The sequence below is a fragment of the Heterodontus francisci genome, chromosome 22, assembly GCF_036365525.1.
Source record: "Heterodontus francisci isolate sHetFra1 chromosome 22, sHetFra1.hap1, whole genome shotgun sequence".
Lineage (NCBI taxonomy): Eukaryota > Metazoa > Chordata > Chondrichthyes > Heterodontiformes > Heterodontidae > Heterodontus > Heterodontus francisci.
In genome coordinates, this window is record NC_090392.1 from 48,162,639 (window position 1) to 48,185,078 (window position 22,440).

Here is a 22,440-nt window from a genome sequence, read left to right on the forward strand (position 1 = left end):
CTTCAAAGTGTTGCAAACACCATTCGCAGTAGCATGCACAGTGTGCCACTAGAGAGAGTCAATAATAAAGATTCAGTTTACAGCAGCAATCCAGAAGATAGTGCCGTGTGTTTCTAACAGATTTGCAACAGCAAATCTACAATGTGAGATCTTACAGTATTGATAAAATAAAGAGAGATAAGAACCACGGCAATGGGGAGAAGTTGTGTCCCAAGCTAAGAGAGTAGCCCTGAAGTCTTGGGCACATTTCTATTCTATTTGTCCTGGGATGTGGACAACACTGGCAAAGTAACATTTATTGCCCATCCCTAGTTGCTCTGAGGGCATTAATTGTTAACCACACAGTGTATGACTGGAGTCTTGTGTTCGGCCACATGAGGTAGGAGTGGCAGGTTCCCTTCTCTAAAGGATATTATGAAACAGTTAGTTTTATATGACAATCCCTCAACTTTCATGCTCATTTATACTGGTGCCAGACACAAGTTACCCGAATTACTAAGGTTTAAATTAGTACAGGAAGTGCTGGTGAGGAGAGACATTAATTTAAAAAATTAACTAAGAATAATTAATTAATTATTTAAAAGACAATCAGGATGGCAGGGCAGGTGATGTGTTGCAGCTGCAGTATGTGGGAGTTCATGGACACCAATGTGCTCCATGGCAACCACGTCTGCAGTATCTACGGCTCGAGGAGCCTCGGCTCAGAGCAGATGAGCTGGAGGCCACGCTACAGACACTATGATGCATCAGGGAGGGGGAAAAGTTACCTGGACACTTTGTTCCAGAAGGCAGTCACACCCCAGAAGATAACGTCCTCTGATGTGACCAGTGGTCAGGAGAGGCTGGATGTGACTGTGAGGGAGGTAGCTAAGGGGATCGAGAAGACAGAAGCCTCAGCACTTGTAATTGTCGATCAGGTTTGAGGTCCTTTCAGCTTGTATGGATGAGAGTGGGGACTGCAGGGTGGATGAGGAAACTGACCATGCACCGTGGTATAGAAAGTCATTCAAGCAGGTGGCGTAAATAGGAATATAATGGTAATAGGAGATCGTACTGTCAGGGGGATAGACACAGTTCTCTGCAGCCAAAAGCAAGAGTCCAGAAAGATGTGTTGCCTGCCTGCTGCCAGGGTTCAGGATATCTGCTCGGGGCTGGAAAGGAACTTGCAGTGGGAGGGGGAGGATCCAGTTGTTGTGATCCATGTGGGTACTGATGACATAGGTAGGACTAGGAAAGAGGTTCTCCATAGGGAATATGAGCAGCTAGGGGCTAAAGTGAAAAACAGAACCTCAAAGGTAATAATCTCTGGATTATTACCTGAGCTGCAAGCAAATTGTCATAGGGTAAATTAGAGATTAGAGAGGTGAATGCGTGGCTCAAAGACTGGTGTGGTAGAAGTGGGTTTCAATTCATGGGGAACTGGCATCAGTACAGGAAAAAATGGGAGCTGTACCTTTGGGACAGTCTTCACCTGAACCGTACTGGGGCCAGTGTTCTGGCGAGTTGTATAACTAGGGCGGTAGAGAGGGCTTTAAACTAAATAGTGAGAGCGGACGTGGTAAATCAAAGGGAAACAACAAGATAATCGAGCAGGGTAGCGATTTGGGTAATGATCACCAGAGTGTGGCAGGAAGGGACAAAGCATACAAACGTAAGACTGCGCCAGCATATAAGGCCAAAGATTGCAGAAATGGTAAAAAGAGAGTTACAATTTGTACCTGAATGCGCGTGGCATTTATAACAAAATGGGTGAATTGTTAGCACAGATAGAAATAAATATGTATGATCTGATAGCCATTACAGAAACATGGTTGCAAGGTAACCAAGGCTGGTACCTGAATATTGAAGGGTATTCGACATTTGAAAAGACAGGAAGCTAGGAAAAGGTGGTGGAGTAGCGTTGTTAATTAAGTATGTCATTAGTACAGTAGTGAGAGCTAACCTTAGCTCGGAAGAGCAAGATGTAGATCAGCTTAGGTAGAGATAAGAAATTGGAAAGGTAAGAGGGCACTGGTGGGAGTAGTTTATAGGCACTATCAGCACTGTGGGTGTACCTACCCCACATGGACTGCAGTGAAGAAGGCAGCTCACCACCACCTTCTCAAGGGCAATTAGGGATGGGCAATAAATGCTGGCCTAGCCAATGATGCCCACATCACATGAATGAATAAAAAAACGGCCCCCCAACAATTGCTACACTGCAGGACAGAGTATACAGGAAGAAATAAATGCGGCGTGTAAGAAAGGTCTGCAATAGTCATGGATGATTTTAATCTACATGTAGATTGGGCGAATCAGATTGGCAAAGGCAGACCCTGGAAAATGAGCTCATAAGAGTATTTGGGACAATTTCTTAGAGCAAGTTCTAGAACCAAGTAGGGAGCAGGCTATTCTCGAACTGGTAATGTGCAATGAGACAAGATTAATCAATAAGCTCATGGTAAAAGAGCCTCTAGGTGACAGCAATCATAACATAATAGAATTTCACATTCAGTTTGAAAGGCAGAAGCGTGGGTCGAAGACTAGCGTTTTAAACCTAAATCAAGGTAATTACAAGGGTATGAAGGCAGAGCTAGTTAAAGTGAAGTGGGAAACTAGGTTAAAAGGTAGGACAGTAGAGATGCAGTGGCAGACTTTTAAGGAGATATTTAATAACTCAGCGAAGATTTATCTTTGAGAAGGATGCATCATCCGTGGCTAAATAAGGAAGGTAATGATACTATCAAATTAAAAGAAACACTGTACAAATCTGCAAAGATTCGTGGTAGGTCAGAAGATTGGACAAATTTTAAGCACCAGCAAAGAATGACCAAAAAAAAATAAGAGGGAGAAAATAGAGCATGAGAGAAAACTAGCTAGTAATATAAAAACAGATAGTAAGAGTTTCTACAAGTATTTAAATAGGAAAAGAGTAACTAAAGCTATAGTTTCTCCTTTAGGGAATGAGTCTGGGGAATTGATAATGTAAAACAAGGAAATAGCGGAGGCATTGAATTGGTATTTTGTGTCTGTATTCACTGTAGAAGACTTAGAAAACTTGTCAAAGATACCTGAAAATCAAGAAATGAAAGGAAGGGAGGAACTTAAAACAATCACCATCGCCAGGGAAAAGGTGCTAGGAAAACTATTAGACCTAAAGGCTGACAAGTTCCCAGGACCAGATGGCCTGCATCCTAGGGTCTTAAAAGAAGTGGCTGCAGAGACAGTAGAGGCTTTGGTTATAATCTTCCAAAATTCCTTAGATTCTGGAAGGGTCCCTGTGGATTGGAAAATAGCAAATGTAACACCTTTATTCAAGAAAGGAGGGATACAGAAAGCAGGAAACTAGGCCAGTTAGCCTAACATCCGTCATAGGGAAATTACCAGAATCCATTATTAAAGAGGTTCTGGCAGGATACTTAGAAAATCATAATGGGATCAGACAGAGTCAACATGGTTTTGTGAAAGGGAAATTGTGTTTAACTAATTTATCAGAGTTCTTCAAGGAAGTAACAAGCAAGGTGGATAAAGGGGAACCCGTAGATGTGGTGTACTTCCAAAGGTGATTTCCAAAGGTTACTACACAAGATCAGACAGCATGGTGTAGGGGTAATATATTAGCATGGATAAAGCGCTGGTTAGCTAACAGGAATGTATGGTAGTTAAATTTGCCAATGACACCAAGATAGGAAGAAAAGTAAGTTGTCAAGAGGAGTCTACAAAAGGTTAACTGAATGGGCAAAAATTTGGCAGATGAATTATAATGGGGAAAATGCGAACTTGTCCACTTTGGCAGGAAGAATAGAAAAGCTGTATACTATTTAAATGGAGAGAGATTGCAAAACTCAGTGGTACAGAGGAATCTGGATGTCCTGCTATGTGAATCACAAAAGGTTAGTATGCAGGCACAGCAAGTGATTAGGAAGGCAAACTGAATGTTGGCGTTTATTGAATGGAGAATTGAGTATAAAAGTAGGGAAGTTTTGTTGCAGCCGTACAGGGCCTTGGTGAGACCACATCTGAAGTACTGTATACAGTTTTGGTCTCCTTATTTGAAAAAGGAAATAATTGCAATAGAAGCAGTTCAGAGAAAGTTCACTCGACTCATTCCAGGGATGAAGGGCTTATTTACGAAGAAAGGTTGAACAGGTTGGGCCTATACCCATTGGAATTTCGAAGAATGAAAGATGATCTAATTGAAACATATAAGTTCCTGAGTGGACTTGACAGGGTGGATGCTGAGCAGATGTTTCCCCTTATGGGAGAGACTAGAACTAGGGGACACAGCTTAAAAATTAGGGGTCTCCAATTTGAGATGGAGAATTTTTTTCTCTCAAAGGGTCTTTAGTCTGTGAAATTCTCTTCCCCAAAAAGCAGTAGAAACAAATCATTGAATTTATTCAAGGCTGAGTTAGATTTTTGATAGACAAGAGAGTCAAGGGGGGCAGACAGGAAAGCAGAGTTGAGACCACAACCAGATCAGCCATGATCTTATCGAATGGCCAAATAGCCTACTCCTGCTCCTAAATCCTATGTTCCAATTTCAAAACTGGTCAGGTTGGGATTTAAACACATGAGATCAACTCATGTCCAGATGCCCCCTCAATGACTTGCAGCACAGACACCATGGGCCTAGCGGCCTCTTTCAATGCTGTAAATTTTATACCTTTCTATGTTGCAACAGCAACTTAACTGATTGCTGGTCCAGTATTATAACTGCTAGGCTGCCATATCCTCTTTGGAACAAGTAAAGAGTCATTAATAGGCAATAAGTATTTGATATGAAAGGATTTCAGGCTTTCTGAAGGAGGACATAATGGGAGCTTCTTTGAGATGAGGTGAAATTTAATATGGAGAAGTGTAAGGTAATACATATAGAAAGGAAAAATGAGCAACATACGATCTCCATGAATGGTGGTGAAATGGTTAAGGATGAAGTTTAAAGGAACCCAGGTACCTTAGTAGACTTGAAGCTCAACATGCCCAACCAGTGCCAGAGGAGCAATCAATAAAGCCAACAGAATGTTGAACTACATAGACAAAACAAAAGAAAAAAGTTAAAGTAAGTCATGATCTAATTCTGGTGGGTCCAGTTCTGATCATCAAGACATAAGGAAGACATTCAAGCATTGAGTGCCCGACAGAAAAAAGCTTTGCATTAGTGGTACAAGTTATGAGGAAAGAATGGAGAAATTTAGCATCTTTGTCCAAGAAAGAAGGCATCTCAGAGGTGATTTTCTAGAGATAAGATTGTAAATAGTATGGAAAAGGTAAATCTAGAAAATAACTTTAATTAAATTGCAAAAATAGTGTAAGGGATCAGAGTAGTAAAAAGGCAAATTTAGCAAGATATCAGTAAGCTGTTCACCATAGAAAGGGATCAAAACATGTTAGTGGTACTGCCAAAGACTAGTTGTACACATTTCTGAACACTGTCACATTCAGTATGCTCTTTGTTAATCCCCTCCTGCACTCTTTGGCCCTCTGACTCTAAAGTTTTGTGCAACTTCCTCCTCTCTTCATTCCTCCATTGTAAGCAGGGGTTTCAGGTGCCTTGACCACTCTCCTATCATTTCCTACATAACTTCCCCTTTCCACTTAGCTCTCGACCTTTAAAAATAACCTCAAAACTTACTTTCAACCAAGCCCTGGGTCACCTGTCCAAACTTTTAGACCATCACTTAGAAGAACAAGGGCAGCTGGTGTATGAGATCAGCATCACCTCCAAGTTTCCCTTTGAGTCATAAACCATCCTGATTTGGACATATATTAATAGTTCCTTCACTGTTGTTGGGTCAAAATCCTGGAACTCTCTGCATAACAACACAGTGGGAGCAACTTCACCACATGGGCTGCAGTGTTTAAGAAGAAGGCTCACCATCACCTTCTCAGGACAACTAAGAAAGGTCAATAAATGTTGACCATGCAGTGAGTCAGAAGGTCACAAACTCAAGCCTCACTCCAAAACCTCAGCACATAGGTTGACACTGTATGCTGTACAGAGGGAGTGCAGTCTTAGCTGAGATTTTAGGCTAGAAATTGGGATCGATTGCACCCATTTTCTGGGCACTATGAATGCCCTTAGATCTCCAAAATCACATCCGCAGCATGCACAGACATTTGTGGAGCTAATCGCGCCAGAAGCCATATTGATGAGGAAGTTAGGGCGCATGCAGTGAACAATTGCCAGAAGTATGCAGAGCAGGCAGTCTCAAATTGTTCATTTACCAAGGCATTAACAGTCTGGAAAGATCCCACATCACTAAAAAAAATTACCTGGTCATTATCACATTGCAATTTGGGGGGTTGGGGGGGTGGTAGGGGTGCAGGGTTTGCTGTGCGAAAATTGGCTGCCTTGTTTCTGTTGGCCAGGGGATGCAAGAAGTACTGAGTATGTTACAAACTGCTGAACAGCTTGTGAACTAAAGTAACCTGAGCTCAGACACTGGCCAACATTTCCAACAGTAATTACACTTCAAATGCACTTCATTGGCTGTTAAGAGCTGTAGGATGTCTTGAGGTTGTGAAAGGTGTTTTTTTTAATTCATTCATGGGACATGAGTGTCACTAGAAAGGCCAGCATTTGTTGCCCATCCCTAAGTGCCCTTCAGAATGGGGTAGTGAGCTGCCTTCTTGAGTCTCTGCAGTCCATGTAAGTCTTTCTTGCTGGCTTTCTCCCTGAAGACCCTCTCTGGGTCCTCACAGTGCTGTCTTCTTCCTTCATCGCTCAGCTCCTCCTGTTCGCTCCTGTCTTCTTCACTGCTCTCCCTTCTCCTCCCACCCCAAAGGCCAAGCTAACAGACTACCCCAAGAACAAAACAAAATATCTGCAAGTCAAACTGTACAGCGCCAGCATAATGTTATTATCAGAACACAGAAGCCAGTAGTGGAATGGAGCCAAATAAAACATAGTTGCCAAAAAGTTGACCAGGAGTGTAAGAGGACAAACCAACAACAAAACTGTATGAAGAGAATGAACACTTTAAAATGGTGCTGCAGTGGGATCTTTGCAGACTGTTAATGCCTTGATAAATGAATAATTTGAGACAAAACATGTGGTGAGTGTAACATGCTTGGGATGAACAGGTGAATTTTGACCTATGGTTTCCAAAGCTCTCCGCCACTGGGGTTTTTCTCACTTCTTTTCTGGGTCTGTTGTAGAGTAATTGATCGAGACTGACTGGTATGCTTAGTCAATAACTCCATTATCTTTGTATCTTTGGTATTTTTGGTTTAGTGACTGCCCTCCCTGAGCTGATGAATCAGTGCTCCCCCATGTTGAATGCCACTAGGAAGAAGTACTGAGGTTAGCAAGGGCACAGAATGTGTGCTGGTTGGGGAACTTCAATGTCCATCACCAAGAGTGGCTTGGTAGCACCACTACTAACTAAGCTGGCCAAGTCCTAAAGGACATATCTGCAGACTTGGACTGCATCAGGCGCTAAGAGAACAAACACAAGGGAAAAACCTAGTTGACCTTGTCCTCGGCAAACTGCCTTTCGCAGATACATTGATCTATGACAGTATTGGTAGGAGTGACCACTACACAGTCCTTATGGAGACGAAGTCCTATCCTCAGACAAGAACAGCCTCCATCTTGTTGTGTGGCACTACCGCCGTATTAAATAGGGTAGGTTCAGAACAGATCTAGCAGCTCAAAACTGGGCATCCATGTGGCTCTATGGACCATCATCAGAAGCAGAATTGTATTCAACCACAATTCAGGGACCCAGCACTGGTTCAATGATGAGTGTAGGAAATCATGCTAGGAGCAGCACCAAACATACATAAAAATGAGGTGCCAACCTGGTGAAGCTACAACACAGGACTACGTGCAGGCTAAACGGCTGAAGTGGCATGTTATAGACAGAGCTATGTGATCCAACAACCAATGGATCAGATGCTATCTGCCACATCCAGTTGTGAATGGTGGTGGGCAATTAAACAACTAACTCGAGGAGAGGCTGCATGAAGATTCCCATGCTTAATGGTGGTGAAGCCCAGCACATCATTGCAAAGGAAAAGGCAGAAGCATCTGTCCCCATCTTCAGCCAGAAGTGCTGAGTGGATGATCCATCTCAATCTCCACTTGAGGCCCACCGCACCACAGATTCCAGTCTTCAGTCAATTTGATTCACTCCACATGATATCAAGAAAGGGCTGAGCACACTGGATACAGCAAAGGCTATGGATCGAGATAACATCCTGCCTGCAGTGCTGAAGACGTGTGCTCCAAAACTAGCAGCGCCTCTAGTCAAGCTGTTCAAGTACAGATACAACACTGGCATCTAACCGACAAAGTAAAAAATTGCCCAGGTGTGTCCTGTCCACAAAAGGTGGTATAAATCCAATCTAGCCAATTACTGCCAATTCAGTTCATTCTCAATCTTCAGCAAAATAATGGAAGGTATCGTTGACAGTGCTATCAAGTGGCACTTATCCACCTGCTCACTGATGCTCACTTTGGGTACTGCCAGGACCACTCAGTTTCAGACCTCATTACAGCCTTGGCTTAAACATGGAGAAAAGAGCTGAATTCCAGTCAAGTGAGAGTGATTGCTATAACATCTGGGCAGCATTTGACCAAGTGTAGCATCAAGGAGCCCTAGCAAAACTGGAGTCAATAGGAATCAGGGGAAAAACTCTTTGCTTCTTGGAGTCATACCTAGCACAAAGGAAGATGGTTGTGGCTGTTGGAGGTCAATCATCTCAGTCCCAGGACATCACCGCAGGAGTTCCTCAGGGTAGTGTCCTCGGCCCAACCATCTTCAGTTGCCTCATCTATGACTTTCCCTCCATCCTAAGGTCAGAAGTGGGGATGTTTGCTGATGATGGCACAGTGTTTATTCCCATTCACAACTCCTCCATTCATGAAGCAGTCCATGCCCACATGCTGCGAGATCTGGACAATGTTCAAGCTTGAACTGTTAAGCGGGAAGTAACATTTGCACCACACAATTGCCAGGCAATGACCATTTCCAACAAGAGAGAGTCTACTACCTCCCCTTGACATTTAATGCATTCTTTCTTTCTTTCTTTCTTCTTTTGGGCCTCCTTATCTCGAGAGACAATGGATACGCGCCTGGAGGTGGTCAGTGGTTTGTGAAGCAGCGCCTGGAGTGGCTATAAAGGCCAATTCTGGAGTGACAGGCTCTTCCACAGGTGCTGCAGAGAAATTTGTTTGTTGGGGCTGTTGCACAGTTGGCTCTCCCCTTGCGCCTCTGTCTTTTTTCCTGCCAACTACTAAGTCTCTTCGACTCGCCACAATTTAGCCCTGTCTTTATGGCTGCCCGCCAGCTCTGGCGAATGCTGGCAACTGACTCCCACGACTTGTGATCAATGTCACACGATTTCATGTCGCGTTTGCAGACGTCTTTATAACGGAGACATGGACGGCCGGTGGGTCTGATACCAGTGGCGAGCTCGCTGTACAATGTGTCTTTGGGGATCCTGCCATCTTCCATGCGGCTCACATGGCCAAGCCATCTCAAGCGCCGCTGACTCAGTAGTGTGTATAAGCTGGGGATGTTGGCCGCTTCAAGGACTTCTGTGTTGGAGATATAGTCCTGCCACCTGATGCCAAGTATTCTCCGAAGGCAGCGAAGATGGAATGAATTGAGACGTCGCTCTTGGCTGACATACGTTGTCCAGGCCTCGCTGCCGTAGAGCAAGGTACTGAGGACACAGGCCTGATACACTCGGACTTTTGTGTTCCGTGTCAGTGCGCCATTTTCCCACACTCTCTTGGCCAGTCTGAACATAGCAGTGGAAGCCTTACCCATGCGCTTGTTGATTTCTGCATCTAGAGACAGGTTACTGGTGATAGTTGAGCCTAGGTAGGTGAACTCTTGAACCACTTCCAGAGCGTGGTCGCCAATATTGATGGATGGAGCATTTCTGACATCCTGCCCCATGATGTTCGTTTTCTTGAGGCTGATGGTTAGGCCAAATTCATTGCAGGCAGACGCAAACCTGTCGATGAGACTCTGCAGGCATTCTTCAGTGTGAGATGTTAAAGCAGCATCGTCAGCAAAGAGGAGTTCTCTGATGAGGACTTTCCGTACTTTGGACTTCGCTCTTAGACGGGCAAGGTTGAACAACCTGCCCCCTGATCTTGTGTGGAGGAAAATTCCTTCTTCAGAGGATTTGAACGCATGTGAAAGCAGCAGGGAGAAGAAAATCCCAAAAAGTGTGGGTGCGAGAACACAGCCCTGTTTCACACCACTCAGGATAGGAAAGGGCTCTGATGAGGAGCCACCATGTTGAATTGTGCCTTTCATATTGTCATGGAATGAGGTGATGATACTTAGTAGCTTTGGTGGACATCCGATCTTTTCTAGTAGTCTGAAGAGACCACGTCTGCTGACGAGGTCAAAGGCTTTGGTGAGATCAATGAAAGCAATGTAGAGGGGCATCTGTTGTTCACGGCATTTCTCCTGTATCTGACGAAGGGAGAACAGCATGTCAATAGTCGATCTCTCTGCACGAAAGCCACACTGTGCCTCAGGGTAGACGCGCTCGGCCAGCTTCTGGAGCCTGTTCAGAGCGACTCGAGCAAAGACTTTCCCCACTATGCTGAGCAGGGAGATTCCACGGTAGTTGTTGCAGTCACCGCGGTCACCTTTGTTTTTATAGAGGGTGATGATGTTGGCATCGCGCATGTCCTGGGGTACTGCTCCCTCGTCCCAGCACAGGCATAGCAGTTCATGTAGTGCTGAGAGTATAGCAGGCTTGGCACTCTTGATTATTTCAGGGGTAATGCTGTCCTTCCCAGGGGCTTTTCCGCTGGCTAGGGAATCAATGGCAACACTGAGTTCCGATTTGGTTGGCTGTATGTCCAGCTCATCCATGACTGGTAGAGGCTGGGCTGCATTGAGGGCAGTCTCAGTGACAGCATTCTCCCTGGAGTACAGTTCTAGGTAGTGCTCAACCCAGCGGTCCATCTGTTTGCGTTGGTCAGTGATTATGTCCCCCGATTTAGATTTGAGGGGGGTGATCTTCTTGATGGTTGGCCCAAGAGCTCTCTTCATGCCATCATACATTCCTCTGATGTTTCCGGTGTCTGAGGCCAGCTGAATATGGCTGCATAGGTGTTGCCAGTAGTCGTTTGCGCAACGCCTAGCTGTTCTTTGTGCAGTACTTCTGGCTGCTTTAAGTGCTGCGGATGTTAAATCGCTGGGGGCTTTCTTGTAGTTCAAAAGTGCAATGCGCTTAGCGGCTATGACAGGTTCCAGCTCTTCATTATGAGATTGAAACCAGTCTGCATTTCTCTTCGCACTTTTGCCGTAGGTGGTCAAAGCTGACTCATAGATGGCGTCTCTGATGTGGGCCCACTTGGTCTCAGCATCCCCTGTGGGAGTGTTTTGAAGGGCTGTTACAAGTGAATTTAGAAATTTTTGTAACAGCTGTGGGTGAGAAATTCTGCTCGTGTTGATGCGCGGGTGGCCCTTCTGCTTGGAATGATGCAACTTCTTTGGTCTGAGTCTAACCTTGCTGCACACCAGGGAGTGGTCGGTGTCGCAGTCCGCACTGTGGAAGCTGCGTGTGATTTGAACACTGTTTAAGGCGGCTCGCCTTGTGACAATGAGGTCTAGCTGGTGCCAACGACGTGATCTTGGGTGCCTCCATGAAACCTGGTGACAGGGTTTAGTGTGAAAGAACGAGTTGGTGATGCAGAGGTTATGATAGGTACACAACTCAAGCAGTCTCTGCCCGTTCTCATTCATCCTTCCAACGCCATAGCGCCCAAGGCAGGAGGGCCATGAGTCATGGTCGGCCCCAACCCTGGCATTAAAGTCCCCCAGCAGGAATAGGTGTTCGGTGTTGGGGATGCTGCTAATGATGTTATGGAGTTGTTCATAGAACTGGTCTTTAGCTTCAGGTGCGGAACAGAGTGTTGGAGCATAGATGCTGAGTAGGTGTACTGGACCAGAGGTGGTGAGCAGTCGGATGGACAGTATGCGTTCCGAGCCATTTGAGGGAGGCTCTATCATGCTGAGCAAGGAGTTTCTGATGGCGAAGCCCACTCCATGCTGTCTTGGTTCTTCAGGATCCCTGCCCTGCCAGAAGAAGGTGTAGTCTTGCTCTGCTAGAGAGCCTCTCGCGGGGAGGCGAGTCTCCTGAAGTGCTGCAATGTCCACATTGAGTCTACTGAGCTCGTTGTTAATGATGGCGGTCTTCCGAGAATCGTTGATTTGTGTAAGGTCTTCCGACAGGCCAGGACACATAGTTCTGACGTTCCAGCTTGCAAAGCGAAGGGCTGGTACCTTCTTTCCTTTTTTCATGTTGTTTGGTGCGGTGTATCAGTCCACCTTTCGGGCAATGACCCTGAGCTCCAAGCACCCATTGAAGCAGGCAGACTGTGGCGGGACAGAACCTTATTGACCGGGGGCTGCCCGGTTTGAGGCGGGCGGTAGCTGTCCAGTGAGGTGCAATGACCTCTCCCACCGACAAAGGCAACCCGTGGCGCCCAGTTTCTACGCCAATTTATCTGGACTTATAACCCGTAACTGCTGCCTTCCGTGTTGTTTCAGTCGCTGTGAGGCAACTATGGAGTGACCTCTCCATGGCGCATGCCTGGGCAAATTTATGGAGGTTGAGAGTTGCCCAGTCGTCAAAACCCCCCTCTCGGCCTTTCTGGTGGGGTCCAAAGGAGTGCAGGACACGACGTTTGGCACCAGTATGGCTGCAGGAACTGCCGGAAACATGCCAAAGGTGACACATGACCGCCTACGGGGTTCCGCTCCGGATTTTCTGTTAGGGTTTACTCCCTTAGCCTTGGTCTCTCCCGAGACGCCCACAAGGCAGTGGGGTTGTTGGGGCCCCTACACAGGTGTAGGATGGTGCCGGTGGGAGGAGGGGATGCAAGGGGGAGGGGTAGAGGGAGGGGGTGGGGGGGGGGTGCAGGGGAAGGGGGTGCGGGGTGAAGATGGTGCGGGGGGGGGGCGGGCTGGGACGGGGTTGTGAGGGGGTGAGCTGAGAGGGTGGAGCAGGGAAGGGGACGGGGGTGGGGGGGGGGTGGAAGGGGGGTAAAGGTGGGGGGAGGGAGGGTGGAATCTGGTGCAGGTAATAAGCCATTTCCTCAGTGCCCACCATCGACGTCCGGAAAGCTCATCTACGTCCTTCGGGAGGTGAAGCATCATTTGGCAGACTTAGAGGTGATTACATTTGCTAAGGGTTTTTTTTTTTGCAGTGGTTTAAATAAAGGCATGCAGCATTGCCGACAGTGCGCTGCAGATGCTCTCCGAGCCATCTCCCGCGGGCGCTTTGAAGTTGCGGCCGGGGGGGCCGCTCGTGGATGTTTTGGGTGTTCGGGGCACCTTTTCACAGGACTTCTCTCGGGTCCCGCAGCTCCTTCTTCACCTCAATGGACTTACCGCATGCCGTGGCTGCAGACACTCTGGACTGTGAAGACAGCAGGATCGGAGATTAAAGTATCGGCAGCTGTTCTCGTCAGTTTCATCCGGATCAATACTTTAATGCATTACCATCACTGTATCCCCCACCATCAACCTCCTGGGGTGCACCATTGACCAGAACCTTAACAGCAGCAGCCATATAAATATTGTGGCTACAACCGCAGGTAAGAGGCTGGGAATTCTGTGCCGAGTAACTCAGCTCCGGACTTCCTGTCTATCATCTACAAGGTGCAAGTCAGGATGGGTGCAGCTCCAACAACACTCAAGCAGCTAGACACAATCCAGAACAAAGCAGCCCACTTGACTGGCGCCCCATCCACCACATTAAACATTCACTCCCTCTACCACCGACACACAGTGGCAGCAGTGTGTACCATCCACACTGCAGCAACTCACCAAGACTCCTTCAACAGCACATTCAAACCCGCGACCTCTACCAACTAGAAGGACAAGGACAGCAGATGCATGGAAACACCACCACCTTAAAGGTCCCCTCCAGGCCACACACCATCCTGACTTGGAACTATATCGCCGTTCCTTCACTGTCGCTGTGTCAAAGGCCTGGAACTCCCTTCCTAACAGCACTGTGGGTGTACCTACACCACATGGGCTGCAGCGGTTAAAGAAAGTGGTTCACCACCATCTTCTCAATGGTAATTAGTGAATGGGAAAGAAATTCTCGCCTAGCCAGCAATGCCCACATCCCAAGAACAAAAAGCAGAAAAGATTCTGATGTTCCTATGAATTTCTGTGTGAGTTTATTACATGATGGTCAGGCACTGGGACAGATCAATTTCACAAACGGGTCCTTCAAACAATATAGAAAGCTTAAATAAATATTACAATAAAGTTTTTGAATAATTTCGCTGGATGTTTACATGGACGCCTGGTCTAATTCAGCAGGCAATGCAATTTGGTTATGGAGGTGTGCGTGTTCCCTATCTGCCATATTGGACCCACAGGGAACAGATTCACACTGTACAACAGGCACAGCAAAATCAAAAATCCTAAGGCAAGGTCCCTGAGAAGATGGACAGCAGGGTGCCATAAAGGGGAGGTCCTTCCTCACTAGAGAACACAGCGTGAGAGAAGTCATAGAATCATAGGGTGCCGCAGGAGGCCATTCAGCCCATCATGCCTATGCCAGCTCTTTGAAAGAACAATCCAATTAGTTCCACTCCCCTTTCCTTTCCCCATAGCACAGCAAATTATCTACTCTACAAGTATATATCCAATTCCCCTTTGAAGGTTACTACTGAATCTGCTTCCACCACCCTTTCATATAGTGTATGCCAGATCATGACAACTCGCTGTGGAAAAGAAATTCTCTCATGCCCGCCCCTGTCCCCCAGGTTCGTTTTTATGGAACACAAAATTGAACAGCTCAAAGATTCTGCTGTCTGGATCGAACCAGGGGCAGCAGCTGTACAGTTTGGAAAATGTCTACAAAAATTACACTTGTAGCTGTATGGTCTATGGATGGCTCATTGTGGGATAGGGCAGTCATGGAGCTGGTCAAAGAGGATGGAACAATGAGGCAGACCTGCAGATAAAACCAGTTACATTCGAGTATCAACATGTCAGGAAATTGGCCAACGGATATTCAAGAATGAATTCATTCAAACTGTTCAAGCTGTTCAGCGGACACATTCCTGGATTAAAGTCCACACGAACTGTTTTGTCCAACCCTACAGAACGTCATGACCTAAGACTTTACCTCACCTAACATCAATGCAAGTCCAGCATTTGTTAATGCACAGGGTTTTAAGACACAATTGAAACTCCAGCACCAAGTTCAAATGTGAATGTATACTGCTGAAGTGTATACTGGGGAGCGCAGCCAGAGCAAAGCCCATTGTACCATGGCTGGCTGAGCTGTACAGGGGGTGGAAGAACATTGGGAAAGCAATAATGATAGGAGATGCTACAGCTTGGGAAACAGATAGGCCTTTCTTCAGCCACTGACATGAATCCAGAATGGTATGTCCCTCCCTGGTGCCTGGATTAAGGCGGTAACTGAGCGGCTGCACAGCACTCTGATGGGAGAGGGTAAACATCCAGTGGTCATAGTCCATATTGGTACCAACAACATAGGAAGAGAGAGGGATGCGGTCTGCAGTCAGATTTTAGAGAGCTAGAAAAGAAAGTAACAAGCAGGGCCTCAAAGATAGATAACGATAACCACTATTAAGCATAGAAATAGGAGGATAAAGCAGATGTGTGGATGGAGAGATGGTACAGAAGAGCTTTAGATTCCTGGGACAGTGGGACCGGTTCTGAAGGAGGTGGGACCTATACAGGCCGGACGTGTTGCACCTCAACAAAGCCGGATCGATATCCTTGCAGGGCAGTTGCTCGTGCTATCAGGGAGGGTTTTAATTAAGTTGGCTGAGGGAATGGAACCAGAATGTAACATCAGACAGGAAAAACAAGGTGCACAAAGAATTGGGAGAGATAAATAGCATTAGAGTAAGAAATAGTAAAGCTTTAGGTGGGATCAGAATATGAGGGAATGCAGTAAGGTCTAAAATAGGTTTACTATGCATGTATTTGAGTGCATGGTGTGTGGTAAATAAAGTTGGTGAGCTGCAGGAGCAGATAACCAAGTGGGAATATCATGTTATGGCAATAATAGAGACCTGGCTCAAAATAAGGATGGGACTAGGTGCCAAATATTCCTGGATGCAAGGTGAGGAAGATAGGAAAGGAAAGAAAGGAGGACGGGTGGCAGTATTGGTAAAGGAGAATATTATAGTGGTGCAGAGAGAGGATGTCATAGAGGGGTCAAGGGCCAAATCTATTTGGTTAGAGAAAAGAAACAATAAAGGTGCCATTACACTATTGGGTGTATTCTATAGGCCACCAACTAGTGGGAAAGATATGGAGGAGCAAATTTGCAAGGAAATTACAGAGAGGTACAAAAACTATCGAGTAGTTATAATGAGGGACTTTAAGTATCCAAATATAGCCTGGGATAATAACAGTGTAAAGGGCAGAGAGGAGGAAGAGTTTATGAAGTGTGTTCAGGAGAACTTTCTTTATCAGTATATTTTTGGCTCAGTGAGGAAGAAGACGTTGCTGGATCTGGTTCTGGGGAATGAGGTGGGTCAAGTGGATTAAGTGCCAGTAGGGAAACCTTTAGGGGACAGTGATCATAATATCTTAAGGTTTAGGCTAGCCTATGGAAAAGGACAAGGAGCAATCCAGAATAAAAATAATTAATTGAGGGAGGGCTAATTTCAGTGCGGTGAGAATGGATCTGGCCCAGGTAAATAGGAATCAAAAATTGCAAGACAAAACTCTAACAGAACAATGGGCTGCCTTTAAATGGAAATGGTTCAGGTACAGTCAAGATACACTCCCATGAGGGGGAAAGGTAGGAAAACAAAGCCAGAACTCCCTGGATGCCAAAAGAGATCCAGTAAGATGAAGCAGAAGAAAGGGCATATGACAGATGTCAGGTTGATAACATAAGTCAGAACAATGCTGAATATAGAAAGTTGAGAGGGGAAGTGAAAAAAGAAATAAGAGAAGAAAGTAAAAGTTTGAGGAGAGACTAGCAGCTAACATAAAAGAGAATCCAAAAATCTTCTATAGGCAAAGAAATGGTAAAGTGGTAGTAAAAGGAGGAGTGGGCCAGATTAAGGACAAAAAGAGGATTTACACATGGAGGCAGAGGGCATGGCTGAGATACTAAGTGAGTACTTTGCATCTGTATTTTCCAAGCAAGAAGATGCTCCAAAGTCACAGTGAAGGAGAAGGTAGTTGAGACATTGGATAGACTAACAATTGAGAAAGAGGAGGTATTAGAAAAGCTGCTGTCCATAAAATTGATAAGTCACCAGGACTGGATAAGATGCATCCAAAGATACTGAGGGAAGTAAGGGTGGAAATTGCAGAGGCACTGGGCATAATCTTCCAATCCTCCTTAGATACAGGTGTGGTGCCAGCGGACTGGAGAATTGTAAATGTCACACCCTTGTTCAAAAAAGGGCACAAGGATAAACCCAGGAACTCGACGCCAGTCAGTTTAACCTCGGTGCTGGGAAAGCTTTTAGAAATGATCATACATGACAAAATTAATGGTCACTTGGACAAATATGGATTAACTAAGGAAAGCCAGCACAGATTTGTTAAAGGTAAATTGTGTTTAACTAACTTGATTGATGAGGTAACAGAGAGGGTTGATGAGGTTAAGGCAGTGATTTGTACAAAGACTTCCAAAAGGCGTTTGATAAAGTGCCACATAATAGGCTTATCCATAAAGTTAAAGCCCCTGGAATAAAAGGGACAGTGGCAGCATGGACACAAAGTTGGCTGAGTGACAGGAAACAGATAGTAGTGGTGAACGGTTGTTTTTCAGACTGGAGGAAGGTATAAAATGTGGTTCCCCAGGGGTCAGTATTAGGATCACTGCTTTTCTTGATATCTATTAATGATCTAGACTTGGCACAATTTCAAAATTTGTGGCTGACCCAAAGCCTGGAATTATTAACTGTGAAAAGGATAGTGATAGTCTTCAAGAGGTTATAGACTGGCTGGTGGAATGGGCAACCCCTTGACAGATGAAATTTAATGCAGAAAAGTGTGACATGACACATTTTGGTAGATTTTTCCAATTCTGGGCACCATACTTCATGAAGGATGTGAAAGCATTAGAGAGGGTGAAGAAAAGATTGTCAAGAATGGTTTCAGGGATGAGGGTACTTCAGTTACATGGACAGATTAGAGAAGCGGGGGTTGTTCTCCTTAGAGGAGAGTAGGTTGAGATGAGATTTGATAGAGGTGTTCAAAATCATGAGGGGTCTGTAAAGAGTAAATAGAGAGAAGGGTTGAGAACCAGAGGACACCGCATTAAGGTGACTGGCAAAAGAACCAAGGCCGACATGAGGGAAAACACTTTTACACAGTGAGCTGGAATGCACTGCCTGAGAGTGTGGTGGTGGCAGATTTAATTGTGGCTTTCAAAAGGGATTTTGATAATTATCTGAATAGAAAAATATTGAAGGCTCTGGGGAAAGGGCAGGGGAATGGGACTAGCTGAGTTTCTCTTGCAGGGAGCTGGCATGGACATAATGGGCTGAATGGTTTCTTTCTATACTGTAACCATGCTATAATTCTACGTTTCTGGCTTTGCAAATTTTGAATCAACCATAGATAATCTCCCAAGATCAATGATGGTCTCTTCTGTAGATGGATGCCATGTCTCCTATATCCAGGAGCTCAATGGTTTGGTCCAAATTGCTTAGGTGTACAATAACAAAACACAAAGGGTCAACAATGGGACACTTTTGTTATATGAACTAAATATGATGATCTTCACACTTGCATTTATCCAATCTTCCAGAAGACAGCCCAATTCTCACTTTAATAAGATGAGGTGTCTTGTGAGTCCATGAACCAGTTTGTTCTGCGTTTGTCAAGTGAACAACTGGGAAAATGTTTCAAGTAATTCCAAAAATATGACTTGATCTTGTACCCTTTCTCAGAACACACAATAATTATGCCCCTTTCAGTGGGGTTAAAAATTCACTTTCCAAATATAGTCTTGTTCTTTGAAACGTGACCAACTATCTAAGTCTAAGCCAACTTTCCTTTTACAGGAGACATGACTCCCCCCTGCCGCACTAGGCAGCCTTCATCAGAACTAACCCTGAACTTGTGTTTCATTCTTTGTTCCCTGAATCTGCAGGAAGTTAGGGAGGCAGCCTCAGAACCTGCTCTCCCCTCTGCCCAGGGGATGGCTAGTAAAGGTGGCAATTAAATTGGCTCCGCAACCCCCACCCCACCAGATGGCCATCTCATGGCACATATGCATGACAATACTTCCTCCCAATCTCAAGTGTAAATGCCAATTTAAAGTATCTGAAACATGGTAATCAAGCCCCTATTGTCACAGATTGTTACGGTAATGGTTTTAATGACTGCTTATTATCAGTCAGGTGAGCTTGATAACATACCAGTCCTTCTTTGTCCCAGCATGTGACTGTAAAGTGGATGCTAAACTTTTCTGAACTTATTTTAACTTAAAGCAACACTTTAATATGGATCATTTCCTACATTACAACAGTGACTACACTTCAAAAGTACTTCACTGGCCATCCTCGGATCATGAAATTAATGCAAGTCTTTCTTTCCTTGTATGACCAAAGAGAGAGATAGTTGAAAACGCTGAAGCACAACATACGATACTCTCCCCGATGCTTCTAGGTGAGGGTCTCTGACTAATTAGCCTAGGGCTCTTTCTAAGTACTACTGTAGTGGGAGAGGGAAGTGAGTGGCCTCCAGTTGTGTTTCTGCAGGGATTTGCTGGGATTGAGTATTGTTGGCTACCTCAATAAACAGGGTTAGAAGATATGAGGTGTTTAACTGGGCCTGCTTACCTTCTGATTCTGCATGTATCCTTCAAGTGGGGTGGCTGTGAGAAACACCTTCCTCATCCCTGCCATGCCCCTACATATTGGGGGAAGACCTCCATGAAGGCTGAGTCCAGATGATCCCCTAGCATTCAGAATTCCATCTGTTATGATTCAGGGAGTTTAGAGTTCAAGGTGCCCAAGCATCAATTAAAGGCAACTATGCCAATCACCTCAACTACTCCATGCGGTTGCAAGTTCCACATTCACTCCGTTCCATGAGTACAGACGTTTCTCCTGAAATATTTATTGCTTTGTCTGAACACTCTCCTGTGAAGCACGTTGTGGTGTTTTACTATGATAAAAATGCTAAATAATTACGACATTTCCTGTGCTGTTAATAACCTCTCCGTTTTTGGGAGGCTAATGTTTCTTTGGCTGTGCTTTCCCAACAGACTTAGCACCAACCTTTACAGATCAAAACACAAACACACCCTTACCCGTTGAATCATGCCTGGTCGCTCCAGTAATTTTGTCACAGCTTGATGCATATAAAAAGGGTTGAGCACCCGCACCTTAGAAGGGTCCAAGTTCTTTATAAAGGCCGGATTTTTCCAGAATCCTTTCGTTACCTAGTGTGAAAAATAACTCTAGTTGAGAGAACGATATTAAAAAGAAACACTAAAGTCTGGAGGCAATCCTGTTCCGGCATTACCTCCCATCCAAATACATGATTGCAAGATGAAGAGGGGGTTCAACTAGAACTTTTCAAGATCCTTTTCTCACATACCCGCATGCATTCCTTCAAATGTACCGCTACCTGGAAAGTAGTATCCGCCTGCCAGCTGTAATGAAGAGTGCATCCCTCCTGATATTATTGTGCACTAGGATCATGCCGGGTGGATGGTGGCAGGAATCTGGCCTCTAGCTAAGTGGTCACGGGTCTCCCTGTGTAAGCAAGCAATTTTCTTCCTGTCCAAGGAACTTGAAGCAACACTCAATTGCTCACCTTCAAGTGTCAGAGGGGGCGCCCTGGTTATATGCAGCTACTGGTTCACTTGCGGTTAGGTTATATTTTCCATCTGCACTCGAGCCATTCTTTTATTCATTCTTAAAACATGATCCAAAATGTTTAACCCCTTGAAGGCCTGATCCTCCCAGGTTTCTCTGGCCATGTCCAAGGTACTGGGATGTTGTATCCCCCACAGAAAGGAGGAGGCAAACCCCTTTGAGAATTGAGGAACCTCCCGAATTGCAGGTATTACAGAGGGCAGTGGACTACCCCAATCTTTAGCATCCTCCTATGCAAACTTACGAATTATTTAATTGAATTCCTCCACTGAAATACCTGTTTGCAGAAGTCTTCAATCTTTCCACCTCAAGTAATTTACAAAAATATTATCTTACTTTCAACATAAATAGGATGCATTGATTCATTAATGATTTTTTTTTTGACAGACCAACCCAAGAAGATACACCCATTAAAATTCCTTAGTTTAGGTACTATGCAAAGAATGGCCTCAGATTATCTGGTTGTGTAATCCAATATTACTGATATACAAAGATGACCTCGAGCTGATTTCTTTAAAGGATCCACCAGATCTATGGTCACTCTTTCAAAAGGCACCTCAGTTGGGGGCATGGGTCTAAGAGGAGCTTTCAAGTTGGGAGGGGTTATTAGGTGACAGTCAGAACAGTGGCCACTGTGAGGTTCAATATCTTTATAAACACCTGGCCAATAAAATTTTTGCAAAGCTCTTGCCCTTGTTTTCTCTGATAAATGTCCATGAGCCAACCTCTTGACTGGAGCCCAAAAGGTTGGGAAACCACTAGTTGTTCACAAATGCGATCAGTCGGTAATTGCTTCATGATTCTTCATAAGAGATCATTTTTGAGAATAGGAAAACTACAACACTTCATATTCTTTCACCATCAGCTGACAGCAATAAGCAAGCTTCAATGATGGTTCACTCCTTTCCTCTACACATACATATTGGTTTAACCTACAGCACTACTGGATACACCACAGCTGCTGTGCCAGCTGTAGCTCAGTAGATAGCACTCTAGTTAGAAAGTTGTGGATTAAAGTCCCACTCCAGAGATCTGAGCACATCACATACGTTGACACTCCTCTCTTTCTTTCTTTCATGAAATTACTATATCACAAAACTATCTGTGTGTCTGCATAATGGAAGTTGGTTTCCACTGTATCAAGTAACCCTGCCAACCACCCTATTACATAGAAACATAGAAAATAGAAGCAGGAGTAGGCCATTCAGCCCTTCGAGCCTGCTCCGCCATTCATGGCTGATCATCCAACTCAGTAACCTGTTCCCGCTTTCCCCCCATATCCTTTGATCCCTTTAAACCCAAGAGCTATATTTAACTCCTTCTTGAAAACATACAATGTTTTGGCCTCAACTGCTTTCTGTGGTAGCGAATTCCACAGGCTCACCACTCTCGGGGTGAAGATATTTCTCCTCATCTCAGTCCTGAAAGGTTTCCCCCATATCCTTAGACTATGACCCCTGGTTCTGGACTCCCCCACTATCAGGAGCATCCTTCCTGCATCTACCCTGTCAAGTTCTGTTAGAATTTTATAGGTTTCTATGAGATCTGCCCTCACTCTTCAGAACTCCAGCGAATATAATCCTAACCGATTCAATCTCTCCTCATACTTCAGTCCC

General features: G+C 45.0%; 1 protein-coding gene across 5 annotated transcripts in view; it reads right to left on the reverse strand.

Moving 5' to 3' along the window:
• Nucleotides 1-22,440, reverse strand: part of LOC137381347 (CMP-N-acetylneuraminate-beta-galactosamide-alpha-2,3-sialyltransferase 4-like) — a 274,200-nt gene that overhangs the window by 19,502 nt on the left and 232,258 nt on the right. For 4 of the 5 annotated variants that reach the window (XM_068053787.1, XM_068053785.1, XM_068053788.1 and 1 more), the window contains exon 11: nt 20,254-20,385. In XM_068053787.1, the coding sequence (XP_067909888.1) occupies nt 20,254-20,385 (132 nt within the window). Of the gene's footprint in view, nt 1-4,936; nt 5,010-20,253; nt 20,386-22,440 lie in introns of all 5 variants that reach the window. The other variant, XM_068053789.1, reaches the window with a different exon arrangement.